Raw genomic sequence first — 18,729 nt, 5'->3', positions numbered from 1 at the left:
CCTCAGTGCCACGGGGGACAGACCTCTGGCGGGACTTCCCTCATCCGTGCCCCTGCCTTAGCAGGCCCTCTCTGCCCTCCTGTAGCCCGCCCTGCTCCCTAACCCCTGCAGCTGGGGGAGGAAAGAGGGTGGGCTGGGAGGGAGGGAGGTGGGGTGGGGTGAGGAGGCGGTGAGGAGCTCCTGCCTAGGCCAGACCTGGGTTCAGAGCCCAGCCTCTTTCACCAGCTTTGTGACCCTGAGCAAGTCGCAGAGCCTCTCCAAGCCCCGGTCCCCTCCTTCTGAAAGTGGGGGTCACAGTGCCAACCTCCGCGTAGTTGTGAGGTTTAAATGGCTCACATAAGTGCTCGATAAATAGTAACAGCTGCTTCCCAGCCCTCTTTGTGCTTTGTGCCTTGTGTGTGACCTCATTTTCAAGCAGCTGCTTCCCAGGGCAAAAAGAACATCATTCTAGCGTCTCTTGTGGAATGGCCAGGCACTTTAGACTCCGACGGAAAAGGCCCAGGGCTGAGCTATTGCATTACAGGGAAGGAGTATATGTGGTTGGAAGATTGTCCTCCTCCGGGACGGAGTGAGTTCTGTGTTCTGGCCACCAGGTGTCAGCACCGAGCCACGCCAGGAACAGAGGCGCCGGTGAACTACCTGGCTTGGTAGGCGCTCACTTTAGCTCTCAGCTGCCTTCAGAGGAAGGTACCCCACCCCCTTTTATATATGGGGGAGCCCGGCCACAGGTGGAAGGACTTGGCCGGAGGTAAAACTGCTAGGAAGTGGCAGAGCCCAAATGTGATCATGAGCAGTCTGGCTGCAGTCTCTGCTCTCACCATAAATAAGACACAGACAGACATCTGCAGTTTCCTGAATCCTTTTGGCTGCATTAAAGGGGACCATAGCACTGAGCGCAACAGCAGTTGTGACTCACTTTCCCTGACATCGCGCTACAAGGATGCCGATTCCCAGATCCATCTCCATGAGCTGTTGTATGTGTTTTGTAAGCTCATGAAGTCAGAACTTTTGACGTTTCTCACCCTTAGACAATGGCACCAGCACAGTGCTTGACACATAGTAGGTGTACAATAACGATGCCGATGAGTAAATGAAGTGCACGCATTGAGTATGTGGACTCTGGCGCCAGATTGCCGGGTTCAAATTCCAATTCTACCAGAGCTATGTGACCTGGGACAAGTTACTGAACACCCAGGTGCTTTGTCTGTAAATTGGGGATAATAATGATAGTACCTCGCCCTTACCGGTTTGGTTCAGTGGATAGAGCGTCGGCCTGCGGACTCAAGGGTCCCGGGTTCTATTCCAGTCAAGGGCATGTACCTCGGTTGCGGGCGCATCCCCAGTGGAGGATATGCAGGAGGCAGCTGATCGATGTTTCTCTCTCATCGATGTTTCTAACTCTCTATCCCTCTCCCTTCCTCTCTGTAAAAAATCAATAAAATGTATTTTTTAAAAAATGATAGTACCTCCGTCAGAGGGTGTTGTATTAAATGAGTGAATGTAGAACAGTGCTGGGCAGACACTCTGATAGCTACTACATTCCTTTTAAAAATATTTTTAATTTATCTTTTTAGAGGGAGAGAAAAATTGATGTGATGACAAGACATCGATCAACTGCCTCCTCCTGCACACCCCTGACAGGATAAAGCCCACAACCTGGGCATGTGTCCTGACTGGGAATCAAACCAGCAACCTTTCGGAGTACAGGATGACACTCGGCCAACTGCGCCACAGCGGCCAGGATGCCACTATAGTCTTAGACATGCTGTTTATACCGTATGAGATCCTAAGTAGGGCCCAGGTTCCCAACATCCCCATGTAGCAAATTGTCCTTTTCAAGGGAAGCAGATGTGGCAGATTTAAAAAACAAACCAACCCCAAACAGTGTCTCCTGACCCACTTGCTCCTCTACCTAGAACCTTGCCACTCCGCCATGGAGAGGAGTCTAACCCTCCTCCCCTGGCATCTGGGGGCGTATGTCTCTCTCCTGATGTCATGGGGCGGAAACAATGCTGTGACACCCCTGGCTAGGTCTTAAAGGGCAATGCGTGTCCACTTTGTCCACGGGAACACTCCCCTTCGGAGCCCTGAACCACCAAGTAAGAAGTTTGCTGAGCCTGAGGCCACCTTGCGCTGAGGTGGCCCAAGGCCACGTGCATGGCGAGGCTTAGTCCCAGCTGAGGTCCCAGCCAACAGCCAGTAGGTACCACCAGAATGAAGACACACCTCCAAGTGACCTGAGCCTCGGAGTCGCCCCCAGGCTTCCCAGTCCTCCTGGCTATGGCCCAGACATTGTGGGACAGAGAGGAGCCCTCACCCACCCCCGCCCCTCACTATTCCAAATTCCTAACCCAGCCCTGGCCAGTTTGGCTCAGTGGATGGAGTGTCGGCCTGCCGACTGAAGGGTCCCGGGTTCAATTTCGGTCAAGGGCATGTACCTCGGTTGCAGGCTCCTCCCCAGCCTGGGCCCTGGTTTATCTTATATCGATGTTTCTGTCTTTCCCTCTCCCGCTCTCTCTAAAAAATCAATGGAAAAATATCCTCGGGTGAGGATTAACAAACTAACAAATTCCTAACCCAGAGATTTAGGAGAATAGCACAGTGGTGGCTATATTATGCCAGAGTTTGGTTATATGCTGTTCAGTAGTAACTGGAACAGCAAATAAGATGACTAGATTGTAAACATGTTATATACTGAAACATAGTACACTCATGTGCCACTTAGTTATGGGGATACATTCTGAGAAATGTGTTGTCAGGAAGATTTCATTGTGCGAACATCGTAGAGGCACTCACACAAACCTACACGGTACAGCCCCCACACACCTGGGCTGTGTGGTGCACCACTGCCGTATATGCCGTCTGTCATCCACCTAGATGTTGCCGTTATGCAGTGTGTGACTGTGTACACCCTGAGGGTCTCTATCCCTCCTAAAAAGACGGCTCTACATCTGCCTCTAAGCATGTGTAAGACCTACCTGCCTGGCTGAGCTCACGCTGCAATGCCGGGTCAGGGCGTATACCCAGGTTGCGGGCTCGATCCCGTGTTAGGCATGTGGGAGGAAGCCAATCAATGTTTCTCTCTCTCTCCCTTCCTCTCTAAAATCAATTTTTAAAAATGTATTTATAACAGCCGATCATTTAATGAGAAGGACTATCTCTCAGGTCAGCTCCCTGCCCCCGCATCCTTCTGAGAGATCGGAGGTCAGATCAGACACCAGCTGTGAAAGCACAGACGCTTCTGCTCTAGTCTCAGGCCTCCCTTGGGCTCTAACGCACCCAGGGAAGCCTCCCGGAGCTTAGCTGCTGAGAAAAACCACCACGTGGGAACCAGGCCATCCACAGGGTCCGCCAGTATGCTTTCGACGAGATGAAGCGACAGGCCTGATTCTAGGGGCCGGCTTAGGATGCTAAAAACCCACACCAGACCCATGGGCCCACGAAGAACTGAACAGAAAGAGTCAGGTCTGGAAAAGAGCATGAACCAGACCAAGCTGAGCCCATCATTTCAATGTAATCCTCCAAAATGTTTATCGTGAGATATCCGACATTAAGAAGGGGTAAGAAATGTTACAATGAACATCCATATCCCCACTGCCCAACTTAGGAAAAAACAATCCATTCAAGTCCCCTGTACCCTCACTCCCTACCGCCTCCTCGTCCTTCTCCCAAGTTAATCCTTATCCTAACTTGGATGGTTCTTGTATTATTCTGGAATTTTTTCTTAAAACAAAGAGGAAACAAAGTTAGAAGGAAACAAAGTGGATTCGAATGTCAGGCAGCGGCCGCAGACCTTTCCGCGATGGGGGCGGGGGTGTCAGGCACTAAGTCTGGAGGAAGACGAGCTTTATTAGGGGAGGAAAGGGGCACTCGGCTACACAACACAAAGGCCCTTCCCTTCTCTGTGACCTGTCGGGGCAAACTCGGGGCCTCCCGAATCCACGGGACCCGTGGACAGTGACGGCGTCAAGGGGCTGCTCCTCCTGTCCCGTCAGTCCAGGAGGCAAGGGCAGGGGCACGGCTGTTCCCACAGAACTATCCACAGGAAGCGGGGCGGGCTTTTCAGGAGTCTCGTACGGCACTTTAATTTGAAAGATCTGAGCGGAGCGCAGGGCACAGACCGTGGAAGCAGTGCTGTGGGGCAAATGGAACGTCCCTGACTATGGAGTGCGGTGGGCGCGGGACGGACTAGGCGTTGTATGAAGACGACGACACGCTGCCGCCGTGGCCTGTCCAGTTCGTGTGGATGAACTTTCCTGGGCTGGCTAAGAGCTCATAGGTGTGAGCCCCAAAGTAGTCCCGCTGAGCCTGGAAACGAGAAGAGGTTGGTCAGGATCACACGCAGGCGCCCCACCGGTGAGGGCTGCCACCTCCTCCCAGCGCTCACCTGGATCAGGTTGGCTGGCAGCATGTCATGTCTGTATCCGTCATAGAAGGAGAGGGCAGTGGTGAAGCAGGGCATGGGGATGCCCATCTGGACCCCAGTGCTGATCGCCCGCCGCCAGGAGTCCTGCACGAGAGACACAACGCCCACGGACAGGTAAGGGCTCCAGCCAAAATGACGACTTTCATTGATGCCCCAGAGCAAAGCCCACCGAACGGATGCCCACGCCACCGCCCTGGGTGCCCACCTGGCAGCTTTCGACGGCTGACTTAAAGAAGTCGTCCAGCAGCAGGTTCTGGAGTTCTGGGTTTTGGTCAAACGCGTCTTTTATCTTTCCCAGGAATACGCTGAAATAATCGAGAGATGAAGTCAATGGATCTCTTTTTTTCTTCTTTTTCCCCTTACTAGTAAGTGTTTGATTCCGCAAATTTCAGAGAACAAACAGATAATCCCATTATCCTGGTATTCTCTGAGTGAAGAAAATCACTTTTACTTTACGATGACCTGAAATCCTAGTGCCAGGCCTGCAGGCAGGAGGAGGAACGGTCATCGAATGCCCAGCGGAGAGCAGGGGAGGGAAGTTGGAGGCGGACACACACCCTAGAGGGGTGCAAAGTGGCATTTCTCAGCCGGAAAGCCAGCTGTGAGCTCCATGAGAATACAGAGCAAAGTCCCAGGAGGCAAGGCCAGAGGGCAGGACGGTGCTCACAGAACTATTTTAAAAACGTAGTATAGCCCAGCCAGTGTGACTCAGTGGTTGAGCGTCAACCTATGAACCAGGAGGTCATGGTTTGATTTCCGATTGGGGCACATGCCCAAGCTGTGGGCTTGATCCCCAGTAGGGGGTGTACAGGAGACAGTCCATCCATGATTCTCTCATCATTGATGTTTCTAACTCTCTCTCCCTCTCCCTTCCTCTCTGAAATCAATAAAAACACATATAAGAAAAGACAATCCAGTTAGAACTGCTGTCCAGGAAAAAGTGCCGTGACCATCTAAACCGGTCAGTGCCCCCGAGGGGACAGAGTGCACCGGCTTCACGGACCCTGTTCATAGTCAGGCCTCCCTTCTCCGCCCGGCAGCCCATGTCCCGCCCCCACGGACCTTCTGATGATGCAGCCCCCCCTCCACATCAGGGCAATGCTGCCATAGTTGAGGGTCCAGCCAAATTCAGTGGCCGCCTGTCTCAGCAGCATAAAGCCTTGAGCATAAGAGATGATCTTGGACGCATAGAGGGCCTGAAGGACGACACGAAGATTAGAGGTGCAATTAGCAAAGCGGCCGCCGGTGCCTGCTGGCCTTACCCAGAGCAGCGCAGGTCCCGGGATCAGCTGGACTGAGTCCACCTCCACCCCGTGGCCTCGGTAAGTTCTCCCCTTCTTCCCCCCGCCCCCCGCCCCCCGCCTTCCAAGGGACAGACTGGCCACTGCCAGGGACAGGCCACCTTTCGAATGTCCTCCAGGAACGACTTCTTATCCCCGTTGAACTGGGTCTTCTGAGGACCCTTCAGCTGTTTGCTGGCCTGAATCCGCTCGTCCTTCAGCGAGGACAAGCATCGGGCGAAGACTGCTTCTCCTGCGTGGGGGAGGGGACGACACGTTACCAAGTCCACACCCAACCCAGGGCACACGAGGGCACAGTGGAGCAGGAGTTCCAACCGTACAAAGAACTGAACGTCTCAACTTTAGGCCACAATTTCACCCGGACTAGAAAGAACTTTTATAAAAAGCTCTAAACAGTTAATTTCATTAAAACCTCCAAGTGAATCTTCCAACATAAATACAGGTATTCAACCACGAAGATCAACATGACATTCAAAGGGGAGTTTTCAGAAAAAAAAAAAAAAGAAGAGGTAAAACCACTATTATTCAAAATTACTGAGGATTGGTCTATGAGTAAAATTTCAATTTCAATTGCAAGGACTTTTATTTAAAAATATATATATGTTCTTATTGATTTAAGAGAGAGGAAGGGAGAGGGAGAGAGAGAAATATCAGTGATGAGAGAATCATTGATTGGCTGCCTCATGCACACCCCACACTGGGGATCAAGCCCGCAACTCGGGCATGTTCCCTGACCAGGAATCGAACTGTGATCTCCTGGTTCATAGTCGATGCTCTACCACTGAGCCACGCCGGTCGGGGCAAGGACTTTAATTTTTCAATGTCACCAAAGACTCAGTTTATGTTGAAGTACTAACTAGCATCAATTTGAAACTACGACTCTGAGAAGTAACACTTACAGACTCACCCTTCAAAAAACTCCGTTTTCTAATTCCTGCACAGGCAGACCTCAGAGAGGCCAGACCACCGCGATACGGTGAGCACTGCAATCAAGCGAGGCGTCATCTTTTTGCTGGTGGAGGGTCTTGCCGTCCATTTGTAAAAAATGCAACACCTGCCTTGGCAGGTGTTGCAGTTGTTTGCAGTGTTGTCCTGTGCACCAAAAGGTTGTGGGTTCGATTCTCGCTCAGGGCACATACCTGGGCTGTGGATTCGATCCCTGGTTAGGGTGCATACAGAGAAGCAACCAATGGATGTTTCTCTCTCCCTTCCTTTCTCTCTAAGATCAATGAACAGATCCTCAGATGAGGACTAAAAAAACACAACATCTGAAGCGCAATAAAACGAGGCGTGCCTATAGTTCAGTGTTCAGTGTATCCATGGTAACCATCAAAGTTTCACAATGTTACTTCATTGGCATGGGAAACATTTCAACACAGTATTTTAGTATTAAGACATTTAGAAGCTTCCAACATCATCCCTTATAAAAACAACTTGCTCAACTGGCAACTTATATACAGCGAGAGGAAGGTGTCTGTCCGCGCTCTGCCCCTGCAGTGCCCACGGTGACCTGGCACTTGTGGGTGGAAGCTTTGAGGAACTGGCGCAAGGAGGCGAGTGTGGCGAAACCCTTCAGGGAGCCCAGGGCTGGCTGGAGGACCGGCGTCCCCATTAGCTCTGCAGACAGCGGCACCCACTCAGGGACGGGCCCCGGCCTGCCTTCGGCTGGTAGGAAGGGTGCAGTCTCTACAGTGAGGGGAGGATTCCTTCTGAGACTGTAACTCTCTTACATTTGAGTCAGCAATCAATCAACTGCTCCCAGTTACTGCCCCCCTGGTCCCCGCCTCTGGTGTCACTCAGATAAGCTAAAAAACAACCAACTTCCTCTTCCTTCTTCTTCTTCTTCTTTCTTTAATACATTTTATTGTTTTTACAGAGAGGAAGGGAGAGGGACAGAGAGTTAGAAACATCAATGAGAGAGAAACATCATTCAGCTGCCTCCTGCACACCCCCTACTGGGGATCAAGCTTGCAACCAAGGTACATGCCCTTGACCAGAATCGAACCCCGGGACCTTCAGTCCATGGGCTGACGCTCTATCCACTGAGCCAAACCGGTTAGGGCTCCTCTTCCTTCTATACAGAGCGGGACTAAGCAACCTGTGTCCCTCCTTAACCATGGGTCTTACCACCACACAGTTCATGGTAAGCCGAGTGGGAAAAGTCAGGAATCAAGAGGAAGGAGGCGAGCAGGGAGGGAAAGGCAGCCTGTCTGCCTGGTGCCTGTACCTGCCACCTCCTCAGAAGCCTCCCCTGATTGCCCGATCCAGATTAGCCTTTCACTAACATGGCAGGCATGCTGACACCTCGTCCCCAGGGCCATCACGTTCCCACCACGGCGAGACGGGGGTCCAATCCAAGGCGCACGTACCGATGAGGGTGACGGGCACGCCGTACTCCAGGGCTGAGATGGCAGTCCACTTGCCCGTGCCCTTCTGCCCCGCGCTGTCCCTGATCTTGGGCAGCAGGTGAGCGCCGTCGCTGTCTTGGAACTTGAGAATATTGGCTGTGATTTCAATCAGGAACGAGTCTAGCTCTGTCTTATTCCATTCCTCGAACGCCTACGTGCAGGACGTGAGAGAAGAGATTAGCCTCCTGTCTTCCCCTCGGTCAGTGTTGACTGAGGCCCACAACCTGCTCACCCCAGGCTCATGGCTCCTGCGTGGCGGGTGCAGCTGAACACTGCGCTCCCACCAGCTGAGGCGGACGCTGACCTGTGATGCCGCCTTTCTGGTCACCCTGCCTCCCCTCAGAACAAGGGCTCCCTCCCCTCGCTCAGGCGTCTGTACCTGTCGCCTCCTCAGAAGCCCTCCTTGGCTGCCGGCTCGGGGCCTGCCTCTCCTTCACAACAGCGTCAGGAACTAGCTTACTATCCGTGTTTAACCACAGCTGCCCGTCCGCCAGCTCCAGCGGGCCAGGACTCGTGTGGGTTCTCTCACTGTTACATCCCCACCACCCAGAACAGCGCCCAGCATGCAGTGAGCACTCGATGCACATGCTGAAGGAATATGCTAACTATTATGTAAACCAGCTAAATGTGAGCACGGAAAGAAAAGCACTGTTTCTATGAAAACTGAGTTACATTGTTTTGGAAAGAATAAGGACAAGTCGGTGAAACATGGTAAGTGGGGTGACACAAATTTAACGATTAGAAAAGGATGTACTTCCCAGCTGGGACAGCGGGAGGCTCAGTGAGACGTGCATGAAACGCAGAGCCGACACTCAGGCTGGGTGGCTGTGGCAGGAGCTTCTAGCTCAGGGAGTAGCCACCTTATTTCATAGCCTATAACTGAGGGCTTCCCTTAAATTAGGCCGAGTCCGCCCTGGCTGCCGGGATGCCCGGCAGAGGAGGAACGAGGAAGGCTGTCCTGCCCCTGCGGGAGCGGGCGCACTCACCTGTGCCATCTCGTTGTGCTCCATGCCCAGGACGTCCTTCATCAGGTGGTAGGCCTCGCAGATCAGCTGCATGTCCCCATACTCGATCCCATTGTGCACCATCTTCACAAAGTGCCCGGCTCCCTCTTCTCCCACCTGTTGGGGCCAAGCACCAGGGCGGTCAGAGGGCAGAGGACACACCAGAAAAGCCCACATCAAGCTCTTCAGCAAGACTCCCTCCCCTCACAGAAAGCAACTAGTGTGAGCAATATTTATAGTATCCTATCCTATATAATAAAAGGCCAATGTGCAAAGCGACTAAACAGGGGAATGACTGGTCGCTATGACACACACTGACCACCAGGGGGCAGATGCTCAATACAGGAGCTGCCCCCTGGTGGTCAGTGCGTTCCTGCAGGGGGAGCACTGCTAAGCTGTCAGTTGGACATCCCCTGAGGGCTCCTAGACTGCGAGGGTGCAGGCCGGGCTGAGGGACCACCCCCACAGTGCACGCATCTTGTGCACCAGGCCTCTAGTTTTAAAATAAGAATCAATATGTAACGACTCAATGCAAAGTTCAATCCAGTCCAATGCAAATTTAAACTAACTCCAAATTCATTCCTCTAAAGCAGTGGTTCTCAACTTGTGGGTCGCGATCCCTTTGGCAGTCGAATGACCCTTTCACAGGGGTCACCTAAGACCATCCTGCATATCAGATATTTACATTACGATTCATAACAGTAGCAACATTACAGTTATGAAGTAGCAACGAAAATAATTTTATGGTTGGGTAACAATATGAGGAACTGTATTTAAAGGGCCAGAAGGTTGAGAACCACTGATCTAAAGAGTTTTCAAAATCCCCAAATTCACTGAAAGCACCTATACCTCTTAAGCCTGTCTGTCTGTTCTTTTTCATTGTTATTAAAAGCAACTCCCCACTCCCAGTAAAAGTCTTCCTTTCTCTGAAGTGACCACTCCTCTAACAACTGGAGGCTACAACTTGGCCAGTGGAATCACATACTTTTAAGAAATACATGCATGGGCTGTAGTTGTTTCTAATGGCTGAGAGGTGAAGACCTTAGATCCCAGGTCTGGCCCTCAACCCTGCAAGCACAGAAATGTGCTCTTGCCGAGGTCTCATAGTTGACAAGATACTGATTTTATAACAAAGCTGGGAAGATGTATAACGTCACAACACAGTATATGAATTTATGATGAGAACTTCAGCCATGGATCACAGTGGTCATAAGCGTCAGTCCCATCATCACACTCTGTCCCTACAGACAAGCTATTTGGGAAGCCCCGTTACCTGGGACCTGCTTAGTGGGCAAGGAACCACAACAAAGGGAGGGACAGGGCCAAACACTGAATGGCGCTGGACTCGTCACATGCACCCATTGCCACGCCGGGCGGCCTGCCTGTGGACCAGACGCCTGGATGACCAGCAGTCTCTGCTGGAACGACTTCCTCTGTCTGCTTCCACTGCTGACCTACCCCCTCTGATTTTGACACTTTCTGTGGCCATGAAGTGACATGGCTAGTAACACCTTGCTTCACCCCATCCTTCCTGTAACTTCAAAAATGAAGGGGAGTCCCTGCTCTCTGTGTGCACACCCGCTTCCTAACACCCTGAGACTGAGCCGTAAAGCCATGGAATGGCACCCAATGGAATCAAGATCCATAAGGGCATCTACTGTTTTTTGTTCCTGATTTTCTGTCTGTCTACAATGCATTACTGTCACTGTACTTGTATTGTAAGTACTGGCTCTATTGTCAAGGAATGAAAGCACCCTTCCCAATCCTTCATACTAATGAGAAAATTAGTCCACACTCCTAATCGCAGCCCTGGACTCTCCAACCCCTAAGTGGAATATGGTTAAACTCAATGAGCACTGGCTACACCAGGACCGTTTCATGCTGTAGCTAAAGCCACCCGCACGGCCAGCCCAGGAGTAAGACTTCCCTCCTTCCTCATAGGCCTCAGACCTTGTTCCGCTTCTACCTTTTACTGCACATACAATTAATCTATGCCGGGCCAGCGGGCTCAGTGGTTGAGTGTCGGCCTAGGAACCAAGTGGTCACCGGTTCAATTCCCGGTCAAGGCACATGCCCGGGTTGAGGGCTCAGTCCTCGGGGGGTGGGGTGCAGGAGGCAGCCAATTGATGATGTTTCTTTCTCATTGATGTTTCTATCTCTCTCTATCCCTCTCCCTTCTTCTAAAAATCAATAAAAACATTTTCTAAATAAAAAATCTAATATAATAAAATAGCTCACCCAAGTGCTGATATAAAACGAAAGGGATGAGGAGCTAGAGAGACCTTGAGACCATCCAGGCCAACCCATTTCCCAGGTGAGGAAGCGGGAGCCCTGGGAGGGACAGTGACTTGCCCAGCGCCGCCCAGGGAGTTCACGGAGAGCCAGGGCTACCACCAGGGTCTCTAGCCTAGTGTTTCCTCATCCGTGTGGACAGAATTCACTTCAGCAGCAACACAAAGTACAGGGAGGAGGGGAGTGTGAGTGCGCCCGGCCGCCTCCACACTCAGGGCAAAAGGCCGGCCACTGCTCAGGCACAGAACACCCACCAGGGCAAGTACTCCCCACTTTTGATGTTGACACCCCTTCCTCAGCCATGACGAAACACGGCTAAACATCTTACTTCACCCCATTCTTCCTGTTCCTTTTTAAGGGACCCGTCTCTTAGTGACTCGGGGAGGGCTGCTTGTAACATCAGCCTCAAGGTTATGAACAGCCCATCAGATACAAGGACACGTGCAACAGACATGCCTTTCGGGCATCGGCTGTGCTAGCGACTTCAGGACTGAGAGCTTTACGCCACAGAGCCAACTGCTGGGACCCAGGCGGCCCGTGCACTTGGTCCTGTCAGCACCCACGCTGCCGACGGGCGTGGGAGGAGCCCAGCACTTGCCCAGTCACAGCAGGGCTCTCCAGTTCCTACTTTCGCAGCGATGCTCTGGAAGATGGTCTTGATGTGGGGCCTGTGGAAAGAAACCACACAGGTCAGCTGCTGGGGGAGGGGCTGAGACCCAGATTAAATACTCGAGGATGCCCCACCCCAACCCTCTCTCTAATGGGCGGTGGAAGCCCACGAAAAAGTAACCAAGTGCCCAGGCTCAAGGTAAACCAGTGGGAGGGTGCAGACTGACTGGGCGGCAGCATGGGCAGAGCTCGGAGGAAACCTCCATCGCACTGTCAGGAGCGCCGTGGCTCCCCAGCAGCCACACGGGCTTCCTGGAGACCCTGTACTAGTCAGGGGCACAGGGACCCGGGTGTTTCCAAGAGCAACAGTCACCCTTCGTCCCAGGGAAAGCGGCGGCTCCTCACGCCTCCCACCGCCCCCAGGACATCACCTCTCCTGACGCATTTCCTTCCCGTTCTCACCAGTGGCCAACAAAGGGTTTGGTAAAGACAAACTCTGACAGGGCTGGGACGTAACACTCGGGCGAGGGGCTAAGGCGGCTACCCCCTGGACCTTAGGCCTCACGGAACGCTCACCGTTAGAGGTCAAAGCGCCCCTCTGCCCCCCCCCCAGCGAGTGAGCCTGCGCCGGAGCCTCTGTTGTCCCCGCGTCCTGTGTGCTGTACTGTCTGCACCCTGACGGCCACTGGGCCCCAGGAAGGGCTTTCACGCTTCTGAGAAGCAGGAAGGCCTCGCTTCTAGATTTCACACAGGGAGAACCTCAGACTTACTGACCCGAGAGGCAACTTCAAGAACAATCTTCCCCATAAAGCCTTCACCTTTAATGCCTGGTACAGTTCTGGAATGTTGGACAGCAGCTCATTCGGGAAAGAGCATTCCCTCCACAGCTCCCTCAGAGGGACCCTTCCTCCCCCTCCCTCTCCTGCCCAGGCCTCTGCAGCCTCAGGAGGGGGTTCCCGGTCCAAGGCACGCAGAGTTGGTTACCCGCATCTTCTCATCTGGCTTTGCTCTCCTGCTCACCGCCCCCACCCGTCTTCACCCCCTTCTCTTCCGTCCCAAGACCTCCCCTTCGTGGCCGCCCCTACCTCTCAGACCCAGCACAGTGAACAGTGCAAAACTTGTTTTTTCCAAGTCAAACAAAACACTCCCACTCCATTCCCAGGGAAAAGAGAGGCCCCGTCAGATTTTTCCATCCCTCACTATTATTAAATCAAGTTATTTTAGGAGTGCCCATCAGTTAAGGAGGCAGATCAGGCCCTAAATCCACACAGTGCACAGGACATCCGCTGAGCGGCTTCCTTAAAGCCTCTGGCCCTTTAAGTCTACTTAGAACTTCATGGTCAGTCTTGGTAGGAATAACAGGAAAAAGGGGCAAAGGAGGAAAATGCACATGTTTTGTCAAGGAAACAGCATGTATACACGAGGTATTTGCCGCATCTCCTAGCACCAACGCAGTCACCATGGAAGGGCTCAGGGCTCCACATTCTCCAAGTCCAGGGCCCCCTGTGCTGAACGCGGGGGCGCGTTTGGTACTCACCAGGCGGCTTTGTTCCCTCCGGGCATGAGCGATGGGCCGTACCGGGCGCCGTCCTCTCCGCCACTAACGCCGCTCCCCACAAACAAGATCCCCTTGGCCTTGAGGTTTTGACATCGTCTCTACAGGAGAGAAAAATAACTTCTTTACGCTTCCTTAGAGTAAGATGCTCCCAATGGAGGAGCGGAGGGTGACAAGTAAGGAGACCCAACATTTGACGTGCAGTGACCCCCAGATCCGAGCATCACCCGTCAGTGGAGAAACGCGATCCCCTCGGTTTGGGAGTCAAAAGAAAACCCAAGGAAGGTGGATAGCTGCCCTCTCCCCACAGGGAGTGACTAAGCCCCACACACACTCTCCCGCTCCTGGGAGAGACCTGGGAGGACCAGGCCAGTCAGCGCTGGTTTGGTGCAAGCGGACCGGCTGCTGCCCTGCACTGAGGCTGGGCGGGACCTGACTTCCCCAGCATGAGAGCATCAGCACTGGCCCTCGACCTCGCTACGTGCTAACGGGTCACGCACAGGAGGGCGAGGAGGGGACGCTAACCGTAAGCCCTCGCCTGCGGCATCTAAGCTGCAGTCATTCGAGTTACACGTGTGGCCGATGAGAGCCTCTTCCGTCAAGCACGTCTGAGCAGAAAGAGGCTGACGACGCACCAGAGCCGGCACCATGGGGGACAGCCGCCCTCAGGGGCAGGGCTGACACCTTTCCCAGAAGGCCCTCCGAGCTGGGGGAGGCGGGACTGAAGACTTACTGTGGTGTCCCTGTATTCAGAGTTGCCCCCATCAATGATGATGTCACCGGCGTCCAACAGCGGGACCTGCAACCAGGCACCAGCATTAGGTGGACCAAAGACAGGAAAGACAAAAGTAACAGGGCACCCCCTTAGCCAATTAAAACAAACCAGGACTCATCCCAAACACCCCCGGCCTGAAAGGATGATTACTTAACTCTCAATAATGGCCCTGTGGCTAGAGCCTGTTTAAAGCTGAGGGCTAGCCTGGCCCGTCTGGGTCAGTGGACAGAGCGTCAGCCTGCGCACTGAAGGGTCCCAGGTTCGATTCCGGTCAAGGGCACATGCCAGGTTGCGGGCTCAATCCCCAGCAGGGGGCGTGCAGGAGGCAGCCAATTGATTATTCTCTTTCATCATTGATGTTTCTAACTCTCTCTCCCTCTCCCTTCCTCTCTGAAATCAATAAAAATATATTAAGAGAGAAGAAAAAAAAAAGCTGAGGGCTAGCAAACCAGCCAGAATCCCCTGGTTTCCACAGGCTGTTACTGCAGAACTGGTTTCAGTATCTGAATAAACACTTCCACCAGTTTCCCTTCATCCGGGAGCTTCTCTGAGGGGAAAGCAGGTGCTGGCAGGGTGCTGGCAATGAGGGTGTCTCTGTTTACTGTGGGAGAGGAAACCCCCAGTAATACAGGGTGCTCTTTCCCCAGAGGGGGCTGAAGGAAGGGGCCTGGGGCATCCCAGAAACAGCTCAGTGACAGTGCTTCGAGCAAGAGCTGCTGGTGCCCCATGGGCAGCTCCTCGGCCACAGGCTCCCAGTGAGGCAGAGGCCGCCAGTCCTTCAGGGGGAACACGCTGGGGAAAGAACAGACAACCAGCCAGCCTGAGGCGGACTGTGATGACCACCCACAGGAACGCCCACTACCCCAGCCCTGGGGGCAGGTGGAGGAAAGCCCCCAGGAGGCATCCGACCACACTGTGTGAAGGAACCTGGCGAATCTGACACCCACCACCTGGGCGGAGGACCAGGGACCAGAGCCATAGCCAAGGCCGCCTCCGGGGGACTCAGCACGAGGCACCACCCACCTGCCCCAGCCCGGCCATCGGTCAGATGCATGTTTGTTTTCCTCCAAAAAAGATGTACTTCCTGAAGCCAACAAATTGTTTGCTACACAAATAAGTACCCAACATGCAGTTCCCAGGACCCCCATCACTCTCATCACTCACATTAAATCAGACAACCACTTGAGAATTGCTGCTTTAGAGAAACACTGAGAAACTAAAATCTCTTTCTAAATGTGGACACTAAGGCTTATTAGCGAATAGCACTAAACATTCATAATACACAATCAAAACGAAGTTTTTCTGAATATCCAAGACAGAGCCAGGAGACAGGAGATCTCCACAGTCACGCACTGTGTAATGCCACTTCGGTCAACGACGGGCCACATACACTATGGTGGCCCCGTAAGATTATGACGGAGGGAAAAACCCCTGTCACCTGCTGTCGTAGCCATTCTGACATCATAGCACAACTCGTCACTCACGTGCTTGTGCTGATGCTGGTGTAAACAGATTTGTGCTGCCAGTCGTATAAAAGTATAGCACATACAATTATGTGTACAGTATACACTTAATAATAAATGACTATGTCACTGGTTTGCATACTTACTGTACCACACTATCATTATTTTATAGTAGACTCTACTTATCAAAAATGTTTGCTGTAAAAAGAGTATGCTGCGTTACAGCAGCAGCCTCAGACATCTCCTGTCTCCTGTGCTTGATCTGATCTCGTGTTGTTTCGTGCAGCAATGTGCTACACAGACTTGAAGCCTGGGAGCACGAGGCTAGATCACACAGCCCTGGTGTGTGGCAGACTACACCACCGAGGTCTGTGTAAGTGCCCTCTGTGATGTTTGCACAACGATGAAATTGCCTAAGAGCGCATTTCTCAGAATGTACCCCCTTCGTTAAGTGGCACATGGCTGTATTATTTCTACTCTTGTTAATGAATTTTTATCCACTGTCTCTTGTCCTCAGAATTTTACATATAAGGAATCATTACCACCTGAGGATATGTTGTTACTTACATAGTGCCAATCAAGTTAACCAACACGGAGACATTTAAGCAACTTTTTGTCAGAACTGAGCAGTTCGTATTCAGTACCTGAAAGGAGGGGGGTGGGGGCGGGGAACCTCTTAAGTAAAAAGTGAACAGCTAAAGGAAAGAGTGAGGAAACTTCTGTCACACTCGCAGCAGCTGGGAGCAGAGCCGGCCTCACCAATTTCTCAATGAAATCGTCAACCGCTCGGCCAGCCTTCACCAGCAGTATGATCCGCCGAGGCTTCTTCAGCTTGGAGACCATCTCCTCCAGGGAGTGCGCACCAATCACCTTGGTTCCCTTCGCCTCATTGGCTAGGAAATCATCAACTTTGGAGACTGTCCTGTTAAACACACAGACCTGCGAGGGCAAAAAGCCGATCAGGAGACCGAGGGCATGCAAGATCGGGGACCGAGTGACAATGAAATTTCTATCCAGCCCCAGGCTTTGGGAAGGTGGGACCCCCTTTGCCTTTCCCCGCCCAAGTGCTGACTGATCAGCGTAAAGTTCATCTCAGTGGATGAAATGGCAGAGAACTGAATACGGGTGTGGCAAAAGTAGGTTTACAGTTCTTCCTCTGGAAAGTGATACACTAACCAACAAAATAATAACACGAGGCACGCTCTGTGTTTCGGGTACTCAGAGCTGCAGACCGACTTTTGCCACAGCCTGTAAAAGTCAACTAGTCATGGCACCTCAGGCCAGAGTCCAGCTGGTTAGAATGCAAACCTAAGAACCAGCTGGTTCCAGACCGACAGCTTTTGTCACTGATGATCCTTGCATCTGAGTCCGATTCATATTTGCACCTGAACTTCTCACTTTCCCGGCCCTGCTGAGGTGACAAAGTTAGAGCTCTACACACCCAGCAAGATTTCTCCTCCTTCAGATCCCGACAGGATCATTCAGGTTGCAAACCTTACAGAACTGACCATACATTTAGCACAGCGGTTCTCAATCTGTGGGTCGTGACCCCTTTGGGGGTTGAACGACCCTTTCACAGGGGTCGCCTAAGACCATCGGAAAACACATACTGAATATATAATTACATATTGCTTTTGTGATTAATCACTATGCTTTAATTATGTTCAATTTGTAACAATGAAAATGCATCCTGCATATCAGATATTTACATGACGATTCATAACAGTAGCAAAATTACAGTTATGAAGTAGCAACGAATAATAATTTTATGGTTGGGGGTCACCACAACATGAGGAACTGTATTAAAGGGTCTGGCATTAGGAAGGTTGAGAACCACTGATTTAGCAGGACTCTTCTTCCTCGGGGACTTGCGGAATTGGCCCCCCCACACCCCCATGTAAGGCGGTGCTTCTCCTTCCCTTGCAAAAGGGTCACCGGCAGCCACAGAGGAATGAATATAAAGAGAAATAGGCACCGGGTGACAGGGGAGTTCTGCCATCGGCAGGTCACCAGCACTCGGGCTAATGCACACCCAGAACCTGTGGGAGGAGCGCGTGTCCCCTGTGACTTACCACAAAGCCGTGGTCATTCATGTTCAGAATTAAGTTCTGGCCCATGACGGCCAGTCCAATCAGTGCAATATCAGCTCTGCAAGACCAGAGAGAGGAAGGAGGAAAATGTGTCAGCTCCGCTCAATCCATTCCAACTCGGGGACCCAGGGTTCCCAGCTGCTCTGCCCCCCAACTCCCTTTTGCACTTGAGAACCCAGGCCCGCAGCTGGCCTTGGAACCAGAGACCACGCCCACTCGAGCGCCGCGGGGCCTCGAGTCCCCTGAGCTCAACTACACGGGCACGTAGGCGGGTACTCGCAGCGTGTGAGCCCCAGTCCATCTGCAATGACCGGCCCAGGGCCCCGCCTCCCACGGAGGGAACAGCCCGGCAGGCAGGGACGCGGGCCGTCCAGCCCCCTCGCTCCCCGCCGGGTCGGGCCCTGGCTCCCCTCGGCCATGCCTGCCCCCCACCACCCCCTTTTCCGGCAACGGGGATCCTCCCGGCGCCGGCGCCATTGCAAGGAGCAGAGGGCTGGGTCCGAGGGAAAGGCAGGCTGCGGGGCTGGCTCGGGGAGCTCTGGGGCCCAAGCCGGAGGCGCTGAGACCCCGGAGGCCTGGGCTCTGGGCGCCACGAGGCCGGGCTCAGGCGACCCCCGGTGCCGAGGCGACGTCGGGGGCGGCTCCGCCCACCGAGCCGACTCTCGGACACTTCCCCGACCGCCCGCGGCCCGTCACTCACTGAGCCATGGCGGCGGCGGACCCGGCAGGAGCGGAGAGAGATGGAGAGCGGGGGACGAACTGCACCGCGACCCAGTGAGCGCCGCTGTGGCTCGCTTCCCGAGGCC

General features: G+C 53.0%; 1 protein-coding gene and 1 non-coding gene across 2 annotated transcripts; both read right to left on the bottom strand.

The window, feature by feature from the left end:
• Nucleotides 1-3,829: 3,829 nt before the first annotated feature.
• On the bottom strand, nt 3,830-18,729 carry PGD (phosphogluconate dehydrogenase). Its single transcript, XM_070404059.1, has 13 exons — nt 18,624-18,729; nt 17,906-17,981; nt 16,593-16,772; nt 14,329-14,394; nt 13,578-13,696; nt 12,030-12,099; nt 9,122-9,256; nt 8,097-8,286; nt 5,829-5,959; nt 5,489-5,622; nt 4,632-4,731; nt 4,388-4,510; nt 3,830-4,308 (listed from the first exon to the last, which is right to left on the bottom strand). Exons 1-13 carry the CDS (start codon nt 18,629-18,631, stop codon nt 4,189-4,191), a joined length of 1,452 nt encoding a protein of 483 aa, XP_070260160.1. The 5' UTR covers nt 18,632-18,729; the 3' UTR covers nt 3,830-4,188.
• Nucleotides 4,794-4,936, bottom strand: LOC139004759 (small nucleolar RNA SNORA79). The gene has a single exon (XR_011470577.1). It is a non-coding gene; the product is annotated as a small nucleolar RNA SNORA79 (small nucleolar RNA).

This window comes from Myotis yumanensis, unplaced genomic scaffold (genome assembly GCF_028538775.1).
Source record: "Myotis yumanensis isolate MYYU_CA2020_CCGP unplaced genomic scaffold, mMyoYum1.0.hap1 SCAF_2, whole genome shotgun sequence".
In the NCBI taxonomy this organism is placed as follows: Eukaryota; Metazoa; Chordata; class Mammalia; order Chiroptera; family Vespertilionidae; genus Myotis; species Myotis yumanensis.
This window is presented reverse-complemented; position numbering and strand designations above follow the sequence as displayed.